At 44.3% G+C, this 20152-nt stretch overlaps 1 protein-coding gene across 4 annotated transcripts in view; it reads right to left on the bottom strand.

Annotated features, from left to right (window-relative positions):
- The window catches only part of Myof (myoferlin), a 139804-nt gene that overhangs the window by 54553 nt on the left and 65099 nt on the right, over positions 1-20152 (bottom strand). For 2 of the 4 annotated variants that reach the window (XM_041661564.1, XM_041661566.1), the window contains exons 16-25: positions 18358-18440; positions 16050-16088; positions 14256-14380; positions 12859-12975; positions 10947-11124; positions 9524-9648; positions 6314-6420; positions 4258-4450; positions 3031-3186; positions 67-198 (exon numbers count right to left, since the gene is read on the bottom strand). In XM_041661564.1, coding sequence (XP_041517498.1) covers positions 67-198; positions 3031-3186; positions 4258-4450; positions 6314-6420; positions 9524-9648; positions 10947-11124; positions 12859-12975; positions 14256-14380; positions 16050-16088; positions 18358-18440 — 1255 coding nt within the window. The remainder of the gene's footprint in view (positions 1-66; positions 199-3030; positions 3187-4257; positions 4451-6313; positions 6421-9523; positions 9649-10946; positions 11125-12858; positions 12976-14255; positions 14381-16049; positions 16089-18357; positions 18441-20152) is intronic. The other 2 variants (XM_041661565.1, XM_041661567.1) reach the window with 1 other exon arrangement.

The following is a 20152-nucleotide window of genomic DNA, read 5'->3' as shown; positions in this document are numbered from 1 at the left end:
CTCTCGGTATTAAAAAGAGAAAGTTCTGCTCTACGAGAGAGAAGACAGGGCTGTCATTAAAGGTACCATTTCAGCAAAGACGGTGAAGGAGCCTTCGGCGAAGCTATTGAACTTCTTCTCCACGGCACTTAAACCCAGCCAGATATTCACTCGCAATTCCACAGGCACTTTGGGCCCATTGTTTTTTTCCTGTGGATACTGTGGATGAACAATAGCATCTTAGGTGACAATGGGACAAATACCGCATGAACTGTGACATCACGCTAAATAAAGCTCAAGCATGCTCAACTTCTACTCATCGCTCCCACCAGACTGAGTTTGTATCTGCTTTGGTTAAAACTGACAAATGACCCTACAGCAAAGATTGTAATAGGAGCTAAAGCAGTAAGTCCCAAAGTTCCCGCAGCCGTCAAGAGTGCCTGGCCTTTCCCAGCTCTTTGACTTCCATTCTCAAGAACATCTTTTCCTTCATTGATAAACTGTCATTCATTCACTCAATCAATCAGTCAATCAAAGTGTGAGCCGGAGATTCCCACCTGTCCCTGAGACCGTTCAAAGTGTGAGCTGTAGATTGTCACCCATTCCTGAGACCATTTCAGGAGGTCTACCAGGGCAGAACACTCTTCCTAAGAGCACCAACGTGAGATCTGTCTTGTCTTGTTGGCATTCATACAGATGAGGCAGTGGCATCCCACTGTACCCATCGGTATTAACAGCACTCAACTCTCAAGCACAGAACATGAAATGCCAGTTCCACTAAAGAATTACTTTGGCTTAAAAAAAATAAAGAACTAAAACAATTTTGATGGGTTTTTAAAATAACCCAGTATTGATTACTAGTTTTGTTAAATCCTCACCCTTGAGTACTTGACTGTTTAATACTTGGCGTGATAAAGGAGGAAGTTCTCCCAAGTCACTTCACAAATTAGCATGTGACCAGTATCTTAACAAAAAGCTCTGTTATAAATTGACCCTTAGAGATAGCTGTGTGTGTGTGTGTGTGTGTGTATGTGTGTCGAGACAAAGTCTCCTGTGTCCTGTGTTTGTTTTTCTATTTTAATTTCTGTTACAACAAGTACTGGGGATACAAGTCATATAAACAAAGGCCCTTTGTAGTCTACAATAATATTTTTAATGTTACAAAGAGATGCTGAGACTAAAGAAAAAAAATCAACTGAACTAAAAGACTTCTCAAGCTAGATAATGAGGGCAAAGGGAGTCAACAAATACACAGAGTTTTTCTTTAGATTCTACAACCTAACCCGGAACACACACCCTGGGCTCTCTGGCTTCCTTGAAGCTTTTTAACTAATCAGTTTGCTTCCACTGCTGCTGATGGGGATTTTAATTGAGGTTTATCTGAAGTCTGATTCATGCTGCAGAAGACAGCTGGAAGAAGATGGCCACTCAGATGCTGCTCACAGCCTCCTGGCTAAGAGCCATGTGGACACTAATAAAGGTCAGCGGATGGGTCCTGGTGGTAGAGAACACGTCTCCCTTAGCCGAGCCCTTTCTCGTCTCAGAACTGGTTATTCCTTTCTTAACTCCAAGGAACTGCTGTTGGGTAGACAGGATCGGGCATCAAATCATGCCAATGAGGGCTATGTTGAGAACATAGATGCAGCCCAGGCCTCTGTCAGTGTTCCAAGACATGCCCATAGAAGTTCTTCATGGAGGGGGGGGGTTCCTAGGATGGGGTTGTGGGTCCTAGGAAACTTGCTGAGTATGGGCAGAATGGTAGATACAGGCACAACCCCCCAAAAAAGTACTTTAGAGTCCGTGACTCTAAGATATTCGGAACGAGTGTGGTATTGTGGCACATGCCACAGCACTTGGGAGACATAGGCAGGTAGAGTTCTCTGAGTTCTAGGCCAGCCTGATGTAAATAGTGCGACCCTGTCTCAAAAAACCGATAGTGACGAAGATGATGATTTTGATGATGATGATGATGATGGTGATATTCAAAACTTCTGCTTAAAGTAGCAATTATCAAAACTTTTATCTATTAGAGCACCTTCTGTCTGTGGTGGTTGATCGTGGTTGTCAACTTGACAGGATCTGAATCAAAAGGTAAGATACTGGACATTGCTGTCAGGATTTTTTTTTTTTTAAAGATTTATTTATTGTGTACACAGCATTTTGTCTGCATTTATGCTTGCCAGCCAGAAGAGGGCACCATATCTCTTTACAGATGGTTGTGAGCCATCACGTGATCGCTGAGAATCGGACCTCTGGAAGAGGAGCCAGTGCTCTTAACCACTGAGCCATCTCTCCAGCCCTATTGTGAGGAATTTTATTAACCAGATATCTGAAGTGTAAAGACCTATCATAAATGTGGGCAGCACTTGCTGGTGGCAACCCAGATGAAGGAAAGAGAGGAAAGATTTTTGCTTTATGCCTGCTTGCCTTCACTTTTGCTGGCAAGTTCATCAACGTTGGTGCTGCCACTGCTAATATTAAGACTCAGCTTCCAGTTCCAATGGAAACCTAAGATCAATTGCTCTTCAAGAATCTGCTGAACCTTCAGCACCAGACTGAGACCGCTACGACATCCAGCCTTGTGGACCAATCAGTCACCAGTTCTTGGCCTTTCTGATTGAGACAGCCATTGTTGAGCCAGACCCTATCCAATAAGCCAATATAATAGATACACTCTTAATGTGTGTTCATTCTGTCTGTTCTAGAGACCCTTGATCCCATGCCTGACTATACCACCCACTTCTCTCAAATACTTAGCATCAGCGGAAGAAATGTATTGCTTGTCTGAGACATTAAGAGAGAAAAATGCATGTCAGAAAGCAAATGACAGTGTCGTGTTACTATTAACGTCAGAGACATCTAGAGAGGTGTCTGTGGTTGAAGGCCAGCCATCCTCATGTCACTCTCTAAAAACTATGATCCCAGAAGGGACCAGAACAGGTCAGCATTGATCTTAAACACCTTAGCTCTGTAGCAGATGAATATGATAAAACAACTCCTCCTTCGGGACAGAATCTGCATGCATTTTTCCATCCCGCCGTGAAGACGTACCTTCAGAAGGATGGTTTGGGTTTTCCCACAGTATTTTCCAGAAGCGTTACCACCGCTGGTGGAGTATAAGACTTGATGGGCAGGAATCCGTGCATAGGCCAGTCTTTTCTCTCCACGGATCATCCAGATGATAATGTCGGGCATACTGTTCTGAGGCTGCGCAGTGAATTGGGTGGAAAAGAAAGCAGACAAGGTGAGTTTATATGGGACAGGCTGGAGAAATACTGTGTCTCAAAGTCAGGAGACACACATCTTCTTCAGTCACACGGTGGTTACACAGGGCTAAGGAACAGGCTGTGGGTGACTGGGGGGAAGGAGGAGAGAAACAGGGAAGCAGGTGAAGAGTTGCACCCCACTCTGGTCTGAAAGGCATTTTAGAAAGTACCCCCTCATCTCTCAAGCATCATTTAGAGAAAACCATCAGCAGACTGAAAAAGCTGCAAGCTGCCATGGCTTGAATGTGTTCCTCAGGGTTATATGTCGAAAAGCTTTTCTCAACAGTGTTACTCGGCCTAATGAGAGATGAAAAGGCCGGGAGTGGTTGACCCACAAGCTCAGATTAATGCCATTGTTGCAGAAGCGGGTTAGTTATCATAAGAACGGACAGAGTGTAGGACACTATCCCCTAGATACTCGAGGGACAGGAGGAGTCTGTTTCCTCCTGTCCTTTCAGCCGCAGAGGCGAGGGACACCTGACATGTATCTAGCAACTCCTGTGTGCCCTGCACTGTGCTGTCCCCTTTGTAACCGTCATCATCCTCTTTAAGTCTTTCCACAACAGCGCTGTGATGCAAGTACTGCGTTTCTCCATTTTACAGGCAGGGAAGGCAGAAGTGAGTTATACAGCTTGCCCAAGGTCACATACGATTTAGGACTTAAATCTATATCTTCCTAATCCAGTACAGAGATATTTTAATTCTCTGTGTCGTGCTCTACTGTTCCATCATTCAGAACACTCTGTGACAGCACTTATGAAAGCAATGATTTTCCTGCAGGCACCTCTAAGGCCCAACTCAAAATTCTTGTCCTGACTTTGGTGACTTTCACCCCCAGTCCTCGGTAGCCTTCCCAGCCCAGTGACTCTTTTGGTTTTTATCATTGACCGACCAGATTGTTCACGGTCTCAAACAAACATCACGGCAGATACTCCACCCATTGCCCCATCCGTGGTGTTGTCCACAGAATCCTTCTGGAAGCACACCACTAGTATGATGCCAAGGTGTCTACCTCTTCAGTAAGCTGCATTAATTTATCAAGCCAGTCCTCGATTTCCAACAAGGTGGATTTCACATCGGTAGCTTCAGATCTCATCTTCATAGCTGCCTCGTGTATCTGGGAGAGAAACCTGGACCGCAACTTTCGAATCTGAGTATCCAGAACCGTGACATTGGCTTTTCCGTCTGTGACAGGCAAGGTGTATCTAAAGGAAGGGGAAAAAAAGAGAGAACTTAAGAATGACATTCTAGGCTTCAAAACCGAGTCCTTATGTTTACACACATGTCGAACATATGTCTGCATGCATTTCATGTAGACTGAAATGTCAGTACTGAACTATGGCACTGCTTGATTTAAGCTGGAATTCAGGATATTTTTTGTGGCCCTGACAGGAAAGAGAATAAAGATTTCAAAGCAGCAGAGTCTACACAATATTCCCACCGCCATCGTCTTCATCACTGCCTTCATCTCAGAAGGTTCTAAAAGAGTTCCAGAAAACAGGAAGGACAGCCTGCCTAGGGCCATTCCCATCCATGTCCCAGTGGTGGGACCCCCACAAAGAAATATGGCTAAGTGAGTGACTCAGGTTAGCCCCTTGTCATCTACGCTTCCCTGTCACTGTGGCAGCAGGTGAGACCACTGGGCAAGACTGCCACTAGGACCAGGAAATCCGACTCATATTGTCCCCACCTAGAATTTCCAGTCATTTGTACTTCACCTGACACCTTAAACCAAGGATATCTAGCACGGTTCTCCTCAATCATGGGACTGCCTGTTATGCAGCGTTTAAGAGACTCCAGTTCACTTCTTTGAAGACAGCTGGATAAGGCCATGCCTTGTTCAGCAAAGCCTACGGTTCGCAGGCATTTTCCAAGTGAAAACTGAAACTCCACGTTTTGGGTTGATTTCGTTAACAACTGTGGCAGCATACGAGTAAAGGGTTAAGATCCTACAGTGGCCACGTAGAACAAAAACACATGTGAAAGCTGTTGAGCTCGGAAGTCACACTTGGGCCCCGCGAGAATGAGATGCTGACGGTGGCAAGGAGCGGCAGGGCTAAGAGGGTACGTCCTCCCCAGCACCAAGGCGCCATGGGGCCTCTCTGTTTTCCTCTCTGTAATTAAGAGGCGACCCCTTAGGATCCCTCAGCCTCTCAGTGTGAGCTTTAAGTGCTCACAAAGCCAGTGCGGCCTTTCCACTTCAGCTGCTCTTCAATGACCCGACTAGACCACTAGAAGGCACAAGAAGACAGGGTGACTCAGAGCCCTACCCTAGAGGAGGAAGTATCTGCTTCCTCAGAGCAAGAGGAGTTACTCAATGTGCTTTTCTTTTCCACCTTCCTGGGTCATGGCTTTATTAGCCAATATTAAAATGAGTTTGGGATGAATCACTTTCCCCCATGATTTCTAAATACGAAAAGATCTGAGTTAGTTCTCCAAGCAACAGCAATGAAAAGGCCTCTGACTAAGCCTATGTACTAGTTTTGTCTAACCTGGTTTGGGGAGTGTGTGTGTGTTGTGTTGTGTTGTGTTGTTGTTGTTGTTGTTGTTGTTTTAACAGATAATGCTTTATGAATGTGCATGTCATTCTAGTAAGGGGCCACTCTGTCTCTGTTGCTCTGAATTTAGTGTAAGCGTCGCTGCTAAAGGGGTGTGGAGCGCTTGAGACACTTAGTAAAAAAAAAAGCAAACTATTTCTCAAACCATGAATTAGGAACATTGTTCTGAAAGGTGGAATCAATGTCCCCATCTCCCTATGGAAGTCAGGAGTCCTTCTTCAGGAGGGTGGCTCAGGCTTGTCACTCCGCCCTCCCTTCCCCTCCATTCCCCCTTTGCCTTAGGCTGCTGGGACTAGCTTCCTGAAGTCCAATCTGGACCTCCCTAAGCAACAAACCAGAGAATGGGGCTTTTCAGGGTGATTCAGAAACTCCCCCTGGGGTGAGGTGGGGATTTCAAGAAACTAAAAAGCAATGCTCAAAAGCACTTTTCAGAGAAATACTTAAGAAGATTCTAGAAGAGCTTATGGTCTGAGGACATGTCTGGGATGTGGAGATAGGAAGACCCCGTACCTCGTGTCTTCTATGACTTCATCTATCAACTTCAGCCACAACTCCGCCAACTGGTTTGCAGGAATTTTGCCTTGGATTCCTGATTTCACAGCCTCTATGTTTGATTGCTGAAGAATTAAGAAAGAGAAGAGCTAGCTGGAAATTCTGCCATTATACCCAGGATAGCATTATTTCTAAGGCAGGGTAGAGAGTGGGGTAAGGACATAAAAAAACAGAATTACAGAAAAGCCAGAGGGCTTTGTTTCCCACTTAATATTGACCAGAGTTTTGTGCTATTTACTTTTCTTCAAAATGCAATCGGCTCTAGTAAGTTTAAGCTATAGAAAACTTTATCACGTATTTTGACCTTTGGAACCATGAAAATATTTTATATAGTCCAAAAATAAGCATAGAAAAACAATAGGAGTTGGGCGATGGTGGCGCACGCCTTTAATCCCAGCACTCGGGAGGCAGAGGCAGGCGGATCTCTGTGAGTTCGAGACCAGCCTGGTCTACAGAGCTAGTTCCAGGACAGGCTCCAAAGCCACAGAGAAGCCCTGTCTCAAAAAACAAAAACAAAAACAATAGGAATAGGTGAGGAAACCCTTAAAAGGATTTAATAGAAGCACAATGGGCTTCATTATATTTTAGATGAATAGTTGAAGTAACCAACGAAACCTATGAAAATAGCATTTTGAATACTTATCCTGAGTTACAAAACAAAGGCAATCCCAACTGTATGAAACTCGAATCAGGAAGCTCGTTGTTCACAGTGAATGATCTCTGGAGGTTAAGTCTGAACAAGGGAATGATTATATTTAGGACGGCAGAAACTGGAGTCTCACCGTAAGAAAGAAAGCCTAAGTCCTTGGTAGAATATTAAAATTAGAGGCACCATTCTGGCCTTCAATAAAATTCAGTAGCTATAGAAGTAACTATGCATAAGTCTGCGTGTGTGTCTGCGTATGTGTATGCGTGTGTGTGTGTGTGTGTGTGTGTGTGTGTGTGAGCCTGATTTCTTGGCTGACGAAGCCTATAAGCAACAATATACCAGTAGTCATAATCACTCTAGTAACCAGATCTTTTTTTATGCCACTTCCCATTAAAATAACTAAAACATGTTAGAAGAATGACTATTTCAGGGCTGGGCTTGAGAAAGTGAAAGATAAGCTCAGAACATACAAGCTTGCTAGTGCCGAGCAGCTGTTGACCGAGAGAGGAAGGGAGTGCCCTCTGTGCCTAGCCAAAGTCCTGGTCATGGAAAGCCACTATCTCTGTCAAGATTGGCCTGGAACTCAGACAGCTTGGTCAGTGGAGAGAGATGGTAAGAACCAGGGCAAAGACCCCAAAGAATGTCCCACACACCATCAGAAGAAAGATGGGACCAGTTCTCCACCAACTCCCTTGAGGAAGGGAACTGGAAACTAATAAGAATGGAGCATTTCTATTTCAATTTTATTTATTTTTTAAAATTGTATCACTTTATGTGCATGGATGTTTTGCCTGAGTTTACATCTGTGCACCACACATGTACCTGGTACCCTTGATGCCAGAAAAAGGCAACAGATCCCTTGGAAAGGGAGTGACAGGTGGTTGTGAACTGCCACATGAGTGCTGGGAACTGAACCCAGCTGTTCTGGAAGAGAGGCAAACACTCCTAATCACAGGGCTATCTATCTAGTCCCCTCGATTTTATAGTAAAGTTCAACTATCCTTCTGCAGTGGTGCTCCCATATTCGTAAGCATGTTTACTTCTCCAGGGTCCGTGATGCTCCCTGGGGCTGTCGGCAAAATGAAACCCGAGCAATGGGATGGGAACAAACTATTCTGCTTCCGTTCAGGGTCGTGGAGCTGCGCATGAAATCTGGGGCTGACTGATCCATGCTCCTGACCACTCACTGCCGGTGAAGTTCAGGACAACCTTCCCAGCTCTGCAGTCTTCAGTGATCTCCAATTCCCCAGGGTAACTGTGTTTCCTCATCACAGACAGAAACTGGACTATGACTGGGGACCCTATACTGACCCAGCCCTAGCCTCTCTCAACATTGTTGCTGCTCTTGGGAGCATCAGCCAGGACACTCACACGTACCTTTGGTGGCATAGAAAGATGTAGGAAAAGGACTCATATTGCCTTTATAACAAAAAGCAGTATTTTTAAATTTGCTATGAAGTCTTTGATCAGGTTATTTTCTCATATATCTTGGTCTAGTCCTTATAAAATAAGGACTTATAAATTTAATATAAATTAAAATCATTTTGTCATTAAGATATTTTAATCACATATTAATGAGATCACTCACTGTGATATTTTCATACATATGACATATATTATCTTCAAACACCTTTTTTCTTATACCCTAAATTACATAATTTTGAAGTAAAAGCACTGATGCCAGGTGGATTTTATCCATACCCAACAGATGCAAGTTAGGATCTTTAAATTGAGTAGACCTGTCTCAAATGCACCACGTTCTCCTCACTACTGTAGTGGATCAGTGTCAAGAAGGTGAAATCATGCAGATACTATAATGGAGTTCTACCAGAGGGAACCCCCTGTCACGATCTTCAAAGACAGAACATTCCTCCATTCTGAAGCAAGAGCAGAGAATGCAGGCCTGGCTCTTCCCGTGGCAGAAATTATCACTGTGATCACAGCAAAGTCGCACAGGGTGCACATAGCAATAAGAACAAAGCACCCTTCATCTACAAATCAGACAACACCTGAGCCCCTCTCCTCTGGCCTCTGGCCTTTCGCATCCTCCTGTCTTTCTCAGGAAGAGAACCTGTATCCTGGCATGTGCTCGCACAAGCCTAAGACCACACTTCCTTGTGGTTAGATATGGCTATATGACTGGATTCTGGCCAATGGAAAGTGAGCGGGAATCAAGTGTCTGACCTCTGGGTGTTTCCTAGTAAGAGGTCCTTGTCATCCCCTCACTTTTTCCCCACCCCTTAGGCCGGAGGGTGGATGTTTGTGGTGAGCTGTCTCTATGGGATGGACTGAGGTAATTTCTCAGTGAAGAGTACAGCATGGGGGGGGGGGGGGGGAGAGCCTGGGCACAGCACCAATGAACTTCTGCTAGCTCCAGACCATTTCCCTCAGCTCTTAGTCAGAAATTCCTCTTGTCCACCATTGTCTCTTAAGACCTTGTGCTACAATGGCCAAGCTTATGCACTAACTGGTGCTTAACTTCCGGTTTGGTGAAAGGAAGTGCAGGACGGATAACTCACCAGCCGCTCTGCCATGACTAGGAGAGTGTTCACTGCATCCAGGCGATGACTAATATCCTCCCAATAGGAAGTCAGGGTGACCACCGGCTTCGTTTGGGCCCACGGTAAGTAGTAATAGTAGTTCCCTGGTACGGAGAATCAGAGGTCAGTAAGCACGGGACACTTGAAGTGGGCAATATACGTATTAAATAGGCGTGCTGTCAGAGCTACTCCATGCGCTGGGGGAATGGTCTTGTTTGTTTGTTGTTCTGGGTGTTGGAGATTAAACCCAGGGCCTCACACAAGCTAGGGAACTTCTCTATTACTGAGCCACACCCAGGCACTATTCAGATTCATCATTTTTATTCTGTTGAGCAACAGGAAAAAAGGTGGTTCGTTCATCTGCTTTTGTAAATCTCTCTAAAATAACCAGCAAACTGGGGACAGTAATCTCAGGATCACACAGCTGGACATCCACGATGGTTACGTCATATGCATTGCAATAAGAGTAAAGCTCACTGGGGGTTAGGGTCACCGTTTCCTCATGAAAACTGTTCTTTTAAATTATTGTTTTTGCTGGAAGAGGAGCAAGCACCCCACCCCAAGCCCTGTTCTTTGCAAACCTCGGCTGCCTGCGTGGGGTTGGCAATACTCGGAAGCTTTCTGTAATTAGGACTAAGTATTTGGTATTTTAAGGGCATTTTATGTTTTAAATTGTCCTGTTCAACAATGTAGGTAAAATATAGCATTATTGTTGGACTGTTTATGTGCACAGATCCATACACACAAACATATAATTAAAAAGAAAAACAGAATCTTTTAGAAAAAAAAAAACGAGGTGATGGGACTGGGTGAGTAACAGCGAGGATCAGAAGTCTGGCTCTCCTGGCATCTGAGCCAGACTGCAATTCACGTCATCTACTGAATCTAAGGGAGATAAGGTCTTGATGGGGTACAGCTGCTCGAGGGAATAGGGCATTTAGTGGGGTCACCATCTTGGGATTTTATGAGCTCTGGTGTCCAGCTAGGGAATAGGATCAGGAACCTGGGATTCAGCTCCTGGGAAATGGGACCTGGGTCCAGCCACCCCCTTTCCCTTTCTGCCTGTGTGCTAGCACGCCCATGTAATGGGGCGTGCACGTGAGTGGGCAATGAGAGAACAACTTGTAGGAAACAGTTTTCTCTTTCCAACATATGGGTTCTGAGGGCTGAGCTCAGGTCGTCTGGCTTGGTGACACTCTCCTTCACCCATGGAGCCATCTCAGTGGCCCCCAAGTCTGGCCACTCTTGTGGATTCCTAAACTCCAATCGCCTCATTATATTAGCTAACGAGATGTTGGGCATGATGACCACCAGAGGGAAGGTACAGTACAGGCTTCTTGTCCTGAGAGATATCCACTGTAAGCAAGAATAAATAAGAGAGAACACTTAGCGCCAGTCTTACCATCAAATACTGCACGGCTGTATTGAGTCGTTGATGCCAAAGGTTTACAGGTTGCATCAAACTTGTTGCCATAGTTCCCGATGCTGACTTCAAACTGAATGGCCTCGCCGACATCTTGCAACATGGTGGCTGAATGGAACACGGCGGACAGGCTGTACTTCCGCCTTCGCTGGTATTTCTATCAAATAAGGGTAGGTACAAGGTTCAGTAGCATTTCATTTGTCTGTGTATATATGTGGATTTCCGGCAGATACAATTCTAAGCCCAGGTAATTAGAACCTTACAAATGGTAGGCAAATACTCCACCAGGGAGTTGTATGAGTCAAACGTTTGGCCATGGATTTACAGAGATACCCAGACAACTGATTCAAAAACACTTAAAAAAAAACACTAAGATCCTTTTTATTTACTAAATATAATCAAACACAATTATTCTTGTGTCATTCTTGATTTTCCTGTCTCTTTCTACGAGACTATAGGCTGAGAGACGTTCTTGCGATAGCCAGGCAATCTCAACTAGTTGTTGGCCCAAACAGATCAAAGATGGCAAGATGAGTAGATTTCATGTCATGAATCTTCTTTGTCATCACCGGCCTCTAGTCTCCATGCTTGTGCAAGAAGAGCTGTAAGGAATTCCTGATTCTAGAGACAGACATATGAACTTACATCCGAGGCAGATCATCTAGCCTTCTTTTTGGAAATTTTCATGGGTGCGTCCTTAACTGCATTTAAAAGCAAATGGCTACTGTGGTTCTTTTGCTATTTATATCACCTAAACTGATTGTTCTATATGGTAACATAAACTTCCAAGAGAGAAGAAAGGCTGTGATCTTTGCTAACTTGTGGGGAGAAATACTTCTTTTCCTGTGTAGAGTTGTGCCCTGTGGCTTGCCTCCCACAAAGGATAAATAAGGGGTAAGTGAGGGGGGGAAAGGGAAAGGCAACCCCCAGGAAGAACGGGGGAGCATTAGCCTATGCTCTTGATGGAGTGAAAGGAATGCACCTGGTGCAGACGTTCCAAACGCGTCCAATGGAAAAGTCCATCAGTCCTGCTTTAGATACTAGCTGGACTTCATTGTCCTAGTGCGGGAGGTGAAGCTGGTGCAAACAAGGCCACAGAGTGTAGGGGAAACGGAAAAGCCTCCGCTAAAATGAGTAGACGTTCGCCCTGTCAGTCACCCTAAAAGGGGGCAGAGTTTAAAGAGGGCGACATTAATTTACTTCAAGGAAGGAAACTGCCTTGGCTTAGCTGAGATCTTATGAGAACTTGAGATAAAGAAGTGTTCAAGGCTTCCTCTCTGCGTCTCTCTCTTCCCCTCTCTCTCTCCCCACTTTCCCCTTCTCTCAATAAACTCCCCACTTAAGCTCTGTCTGCATGGCGCATTTGTCTCTTGCTCACCCACCAAGTTTCCTCTTGTGCAGAAAAACTACAATTATCCCTTGCTGAATTTATATCATGATGACATAATTGGGAGTTGGTGACAGTAGGAGGTAGAGAAAGCAGATCACAGGGACTGTAAGATCCTGGCCTCTTTCTCTGCCCCCCTCCCCTTTCTGCTGCCTTCCACAGTGAAGAAACCCCTTAACCACACACTCCTTCCCTGATGCTGTTCTGTTCAGTTTGCATGGGACTATACATGGGCCAAACCTTTAGAAACAGTGAGCCAAAAATGAGTCCTTCTGCCCTGAAACTAAGTGTCCAGCAATTTTGGTCAGAGTGCCAAAGGCCAATACACCTATTAACATCTTGGTGGCTGAAGCAAGCCTCATTACCTTCATATGATTGTCATAGATACATGAGCGAATGTTGAGGGGACTGACTACGAAGCCGGTCTTTCTCCAATTCTCCTATAGATAACCCTTGGTGCCCTCAATCCCTTCCATCCCATGCAACGTTCACACTAACATTTACCTCAACAACCAGAAGGTCATCATTTGAAATAGGCTCAAGCTTCTTTTCTGGTGGTTTCTTTTCAAGGAAAGTGGTCAGTTCAACCAAGATCCTTCCTCTGTAGGCTACACCTTCTCCCTGGAAGGCAAGAACACAGGATTATCCCCATAGGCGGTCTCTCTCTCTCTCTCTCTCTCTCTCTCTCTCTCTCTCTCTCTCTCTCTCTGTGTGTGTGTGTGTGTGTGTGTGTGTGTGTGTGTGTGGTGCTATCTTCATGGTCCCAACCTCTCTAGTGAATCAGCTAGCAATTCCTACTAACCTAAGACTTTACTATCTGAAAGAAGAGCCATTTACTTTCAGGTGGATTCCAAATGATGCCATGAGATACTAGGGCAGAAAAGGTCTTATCTTGACCAAGGCCAGTGGTCCTGAAGCCATGCTCTGAGTCTGGAGGGAGTTCTTCAAGCAGGATGGTGAGGAGTCTAGGCTCAAAGTCTCCTCCATCTTAGTTTATCAGAATAGCCCTGCATTTCCATTTATTAATTTGGATCTTTCTCTCCACTTCTCATAGTAAAGAAAGTGCTGTGCGGCAACCAGCCAAGTCTCAGAGTGGCCGAGAAACAAAAGATGCTCCGGGTGTGACAAATACGAGTCAAGGGTGGCTACTCCTCCCACCACACTCAACAGTGTTGTTGATAGAATCTGCTGGAGGGAAATGAAAGGCTCCCAATTCCTCACTGTCCCCACTGTTCCCTTCCCAGGATCATTTATAAAGCTTTTTTTGTTTGTTTCTTTGAGTTTTGGGGGATAATCAAAAGACATTTGACCGCATCTACTGTGATCCAAAGAGAGTTTCCCGTCAGTGAAATGGAGATCAAGGACAGCGTGGTGTCTCCGCAGTCATACCACTGCCAGTCCTGGAACATGCTTGGGAACGAAGCCTTGCAGGGTCTTCCTAGGAAGGCCAGCATTGGCTCCTGATGTTTCCATCAATGTCAAGTCGAAGACTGGACAGACATGGATATGCCACTTACCCCATTACTTGATTACTTGGTTGCCAGAATCTGCCTTTTCTTTATTTTTTTTAGGACAGAGTCTTGCTATGTCACTTTGGTTGGCCTAGAACTCATTATATAGACCAGGCTGGCATCAAGATCACAGAGATCCACCTGCCTCTGCCTCCTGCGTTCTGGGATTAAAGGTGTGGACTGCCGTGCCCGACCTTCCGGAAACCTTTAATTCTAAGTCTTTAAGAAGTTCACGACTTCTTCTCTCTGTTAACACTTTATCAGCTGGATGGTAGGTGTGAGTTAGGGGTGGGGAATGTTAGTGCCCCTACTTGAGATGTTTATTGCTATTCTAAGAAGAAACCCCATTAACCAGCATCCGTTAACCACACCCTTCATTGAGAAACTAACCTTCCCTGTATTCAGTTCATCGTAGGGATCTGGGAATCCTGTGTACTCTCTGGGGCTTCCGTAAAGGTTCAGATAACACGGCCCAAATGTGGGGACAAAGCCCACCTCTGTCTCTCCTGTGTTTGCTGAGACATAAACATCACTATTAGATTTCAGGTCTTTCACACTTCACACTGTGGAAATAAAAGTTAGTTAGTAGTCAGTTAGGTGAGATGAAGTTTTTCTCTAGTTTGTGAATTAGTTATATTAGTGAAAATTATAAATACCGTGGGACCTGCCATATTTCCATTTTACTATTGCTTTAAGATGTTAGACAAAAAAAAGGGATAATTTAGAAAACCTATCCTTACAAAATAATGCTATTTAAATGAAAGAATCATAGATCGATCTTCACATTTTTTGCAAGTTTACAACTGACATGAAATATTTTGTCATATTTGGAGTAAAAGATGATATTGTTTTAAGAAGGCATTTAAATGATGTGCCAGATTTACTTCTGCCACCCATAAAGATGTCACTTAACCTCAAGGAGTATGGTAGGTGGTGTTAAAAGTACACTGAAAATCTTAAATGTCTCGATTGAGTTCCTTATGTTCTAAGACCATATGGTGTTCCGAAGTGTTAAGCAGGTTGCCATTCATTGACTCTGTCTCTGCTACTTGGATAAACTCTGTCTCTGCTACCTGGACTCAGCAAGATTACCCCTCAATAAAGATTATGAAGGCCACATAAGGAAACAGTCAAATCCAGAGGTAATCATGGGTGACCACGGGGAAGACAAGCGCTTCTGTCAACAGCCTGAAGGCTCCCAAGTGGAAGAGCAGTGGATTTTTTTCTCCAAAAAGCAGAGTTAGAAGCATTCTTGGGCAATACATGGAGATCAAATTTGGTTCGTTAGTTTGATTTTATGTCTTTAACATTCAGTGGTGGAGAGGGCCAGAGTGTTGGTTAGGAATAAAGGACTGAAACAGAGCATCTCAGAGAAAACATTCGTACTCGACAGTTGCTAAAGCCACTGCTTCTCTAACTCAGAATCCTCATCCATTGGAGGAACAATGACATCTGCCTTAAGAGGACTGTGATGGAGCCGGGCGGTGGTGGCGCACGCCTTTAATCCCAGCACTCGGGAGGCAGAGGCAGGCGGATCTCTGTGAGTTTGAGACCAGCCTGGTCTACAAGAGTTAGTTCCAGGACAGGCTCCAAAGCCACAGAGAAACCCTGTCTTGAAAAACAAAAACAAAAACAAAAACAAAAACAAACAAACAAAAAAGAAGAGGACTGTGATGGCCAATAATCAGCAAACTTGCAAAAAATGGTGAGTTCTGCACAATCCAAAGACGTGTTACGATATCTCCTACTGGGGAGGCATGAGAAGTGGAAAATACTCTCATCTTCCAGCCTAGAGACTGACATCAAAGGTGGGCGGAGGTACTTCCCATGTTATCAGAAGTGTTGACTTAGTAGCGCCCCACATCTCTACCCATTGAGCATAAGCAATCACAGAAAGCATTATACCTCCAAACAATTATTTGCAGTAAAGCCACACAGAATGGTGTGTATCAGGGTGAAAGATGAAACATGGCAGGAAGGCTGCCTATCAAATTGATTTTCAATTTTTAGTCATGCAGGACAAGCACACACAACTCATGAAACATCCTAACTCTAGCAAAACTGCATTTGAGACAGTGAAACACCAAAGAGAAGGTTCTAAGGCAAGCAGTCAATCAAAATACTCTCAGTAAGATGGCAGTAGATAGAAAGCTCTAGAAGACAGCAAAATTACAAAGCGTAAACCTGTATATGATGCAGCCCCAGTTCCCGAAGAGGAGAGATCTATGTAGTAAAAATATGATTGGTTAAAAACAAGAGAAACATGGACAGTATAAAAACACACATCGCAAAGTTAATCGTATTCTGTGCTGAGTAAGCAGCTTAGCAACAGCAGGGAATCCCCAGTTCACCTCCAAATCCCATGAGCCTTTTGATTCATCGTCCTTGTCTTACCAGTTAAATGTCAACTGGGTGAAAAGCTTTGTCACAAGTGGTAGAGCCAGCACATGTGAATAACCCAAATTCACCAGCGCCAAGGAGCTGGCATTTGAGAAGACCTGGGTTCCCATGACCGTAGGAAGCGGGTGAAGTTAACAACAGGGCATGCTTTTAATACAAACAACATTTACATGTCTTTAGCTGGGCCTATGGCCAGAAAATGCAAGTTAATTTGGTTTGAGGTGATATAAGCAAACACCTGTAGTTAGCCCTGGATTATGTGATGCAAAGCATTGTTTGTTTCTTTATGTACACGGAGTGGGGGGTGAGGGGAGGCACAGGGTTGGGGGAGACAGCTCCTTGTCGTTCTCAGACCCTGAACCAGGCTATCTGTAGGACCTGTAATGGCAGAAATTCTCTGAGAAAGGGGTTGAAACTGCCTCTAACAATGTCTGGGTTTGGTTCTGATTCTATCATGAAGTAAAATACTTTTATGGGTATTTCTTGAACCACTACCTTGAGATAGTATTTAATGACTCCTTACTTAATAAATGGATTGGGTTGCTTTTGCCCATCCTCTCTACAGATGCAGCCCCTTTTGAGCCTCTACTGATTTGTTTTTAACCTATAGTGGGTGCATCTATAATGCCCACTCCACACAAAGAGCCTCGGAGCACGCCTGCCCTTCCTCGGTTCACTTTTCATCTCTATGTTCTGTGCTTGTGTTTTACATTTGAGAAGGGTGATGGCCCTTATGCTCTGTTTGGAGTTAGGGCTGTGGGCTTAAAAGAAATAAAATAAATTATTATCTTAATCCATTTTTCTTTTCTGCAGAGAAAGGGGCTACCGTTCCATTTTCTTTGCTGAAGCTTCAGTCTTGGGATCCCTCCAGCAGAGAACGTGCAGGTGCAATCTCATTCTGACTTTTAACTGTTTGCTTAAAATAGTGCTACATGTGACTTTATATGTGAACCATGCATTTCTGTTCGTCTCCCCTGAGATTTATAATTGTCTTTCTTTTTAACATCTCAAGATCTGGAACCAGTGCCTTTTTAAAATCCTATCTTTAGAACCTTCCAGGTTCTTGACATTGGTTAGGATTGATACGATTTACTTGCTATTCTATGTGTTTTGCCTGCATGTGTATATGTGGATCATGCATGTACAGTGCCTACAGAGGCCTGAAAAGGGCACCAGAGCCCCTGGAACTGGAGTGACTGACGGTTGTAGCCACCTTGAAGGTACTGAGAACCAAACTTGGGTCCCATGCCAGCAGTGAATGTTCTTAACACTGAGCCATTTCCCCACCCCCATACTGATGCTCTTCTTAAAATTAGGATAAAAGGAAACTTCAGCTTCTCAAGACAAAAATCTTATTCCAAATTACCTCACTTTCCTCAACATGTTTAATCTACTGGCCCCTGGAAAACTCGAGCTGCAGGCATTAATGTGCTGACATTAATTTTTCCTCTTATCTAAGTACTTCCCTGGATATGCACCAAACCGTAACAACAGGCACAGCGATGTGTGGGCACTATACTGACAAGCAAGACAATTCTAAAACAGCTCCTGGCAAAAAGGGTTTGGATGGGAGCAAGAGAGCTAAACAGTTTTACATTGTTCTTTGCTTCCATCATTAATTATTTTGCTGTTTATCACCAAAACATAAACTGTCATGACTCACTGGACTCACTGGGCTTCCGTGTGTATATGGGGGGAGTTGTCTGGGGGTGGGGATGCTAAGGATTGAGTCCAGAGCTTTGTATTCTCTAGGTATACACTCTGCTGGTTAGCTACATGGCCAGTCCTTTCATTTCTGTTTTGACACAGGGTCGTGTTAGTAGCCTAGGCTAGAGGGAAACTTCCTTGTAGCTCAGGCAGATCCTGAGCATGTGATTCTTCTGTCTTAGTCTCCTCTGCAACTGGAGTCACACAGTCCTGTGCCCAAACATACCTGCCTTTTAAGACATCAATTCTGTTTCTAGGTGATCACCTCAGTTCATGCTTTCTGTGTAAGCACTACTACTGACCAAACGTCACTGCTGGAGCACCTCGGCCCCTTCTTTCCTAGAGGCTTTGAGTCCAGTCTTGTTCTGACCCTCAAGGGACTTACCTTCTACTTCTCCCCCAGAGGCGGCAATTTTAGAGAGGTATAGGTACGTTGTCCCAACGACATCATTTTTGGTAAGCCGGTCCCTGTGCAAAACAAGATGTTACACCTTCTGCCTGTAAAGTTATACCTTTATTTCAATCATCTTGGTGGTTATTGTTTCAGTTTTGGCGAGACAGGGTTTCTCTGTGTAACAGCTCTGGCTTGTCCTGGAACTAACTTTGGGGACCTGGCTGGCCTCAAACTCACAGAAATCCACCTGCCTCTTGAGTGCTGGCACTAAAAGTCTGTGCCACTGCTACCACCTGGGTCATTTCAATAATCTTAACGGAAGAGTTAGAAGGATCCTGTCCAGTGGCCTCAGTCTTTACTGTACTTAAGGACTGTGTGGAAAGTTCCCACCCTCATCTGTTCAAGTTCAATTCAGGAAACCTGGGCTAGTGTCCATGAAGGTATACACAGCCAGCGAGTCTAGATGACTCTCCAGCCACTCTAGAAACCCTGGTCCAGTTGGACCGTTCATTCTGCTGTCATGAAGCTGAGATTCACAGAAAAGTCAAAGGGTTTTCAAATGGCCACACTTGAGTTTATATGATGTTACATTATGGGTTCATGAGTGGACTGTAATTATGGTGTGTAAACTAGTCAGCTATGCCTTACTATGTCCACAGCAATTTTTATGGTGACTTAAACGGCTTAGTAAGTATAATAGGCTGTATCTAGGGATCTATCAAAGAGAGAAAAAGTCTCTTCTAATTAAATTCAAGTATGTATTGAACGCCTACTATATGACAAATGCTGTTTCTCGGAGCACAGCTGCTTGACTAAAACTTAAATTTTACCTAAACTGTGGGGAAAGTTTTGACAATATTCACTACAAGTACAAATGTCAATGCGTGCCCTTCTGTAGGCATCCTAGAGAGGCCTTCGGTTTGGCATGTACATGAACATTGGTCTGTTCCATTCCTTTTTCCATTAGCCATCTAGAGCACGTCCATTCTGAAGCCTAAGGCTCAGTGTTTTGGGGAAAAGATCATAGAATAATATCTTAAAGGAAATAACCAATTCAAGTAATTTATTAGAAAAATATTATATCCACCTATAATATCACAAACACAAGGTTTGAATCTTTTCTGTCTGTTCAGATGGCTACAGAATCCTGACCCTTACCTTAGTTCTTCAAATACCCTTTAGTATATGCAATCCCAGACTTGGGTCCAAGTGTTCCTCAGTGAAACTGGGGGCCTTTCGTGTATACTCATTTTTGGAGGGGGCAGGAGACAGGGATGCCCACATTCACAGAGACCACAGGTAACACTGGGATGGTTCAACCTACCTCACCCAACTCTAGGATCAATAGGCCAGAGTGGATGCCAAAACCATGTAGCGTCTAACTCTATACTCCCAAGGGTCACTTTGGCCCTGGGATCTCCTATGGTCTATGACCTGAGGATCCCCAATGCCTTGAAACTTTAGATTTAAGAAGGAACATTGTCCTCAGATCTCAGCTGCAGCTCCCAGTTATGATGTGGTCATAAAACAAGTGCTCCTCCACCTGGCATGCCATCTTGCTGTGGGACCAGTATGGCCTGAACATGAAAGTCAGATTCATTTGACCAAAGGAGAAACATGGGGTCACCAGGCAATATGTGAGCTCAACTTTGTCCATAATCATCAAGTGTCTGTGGGCAAGCCACCTGACCTCTCTGGACTTCAATGTTCTTACTGTGAAGTGAAGCTGAGAGTGGTCCCTGTCCCCCTCCCCCAGAGTCACCATGGAGATGATGATGACGTTTGC

Source organism: Microtus oregoni, unplaced genomic scaffold (assembly GCF_018167655.1).
Source record: "Microtus oregoni isolate MIOR12 unplaced genomic scaffold, Mior012 000012F_ref0000307, whole genome shotgun sequence".
NCBI classification, from domain to species: Eukaryota; Metazoa; Chordata; class Mammalia; order Rodentia; family Cricetidae; genus Microtus; species Microtus oregoni.
Note: the sequence above shows the minus strand (reverse complement) of the source record. Positions and strands in the feature narration are given on the sequence as shown.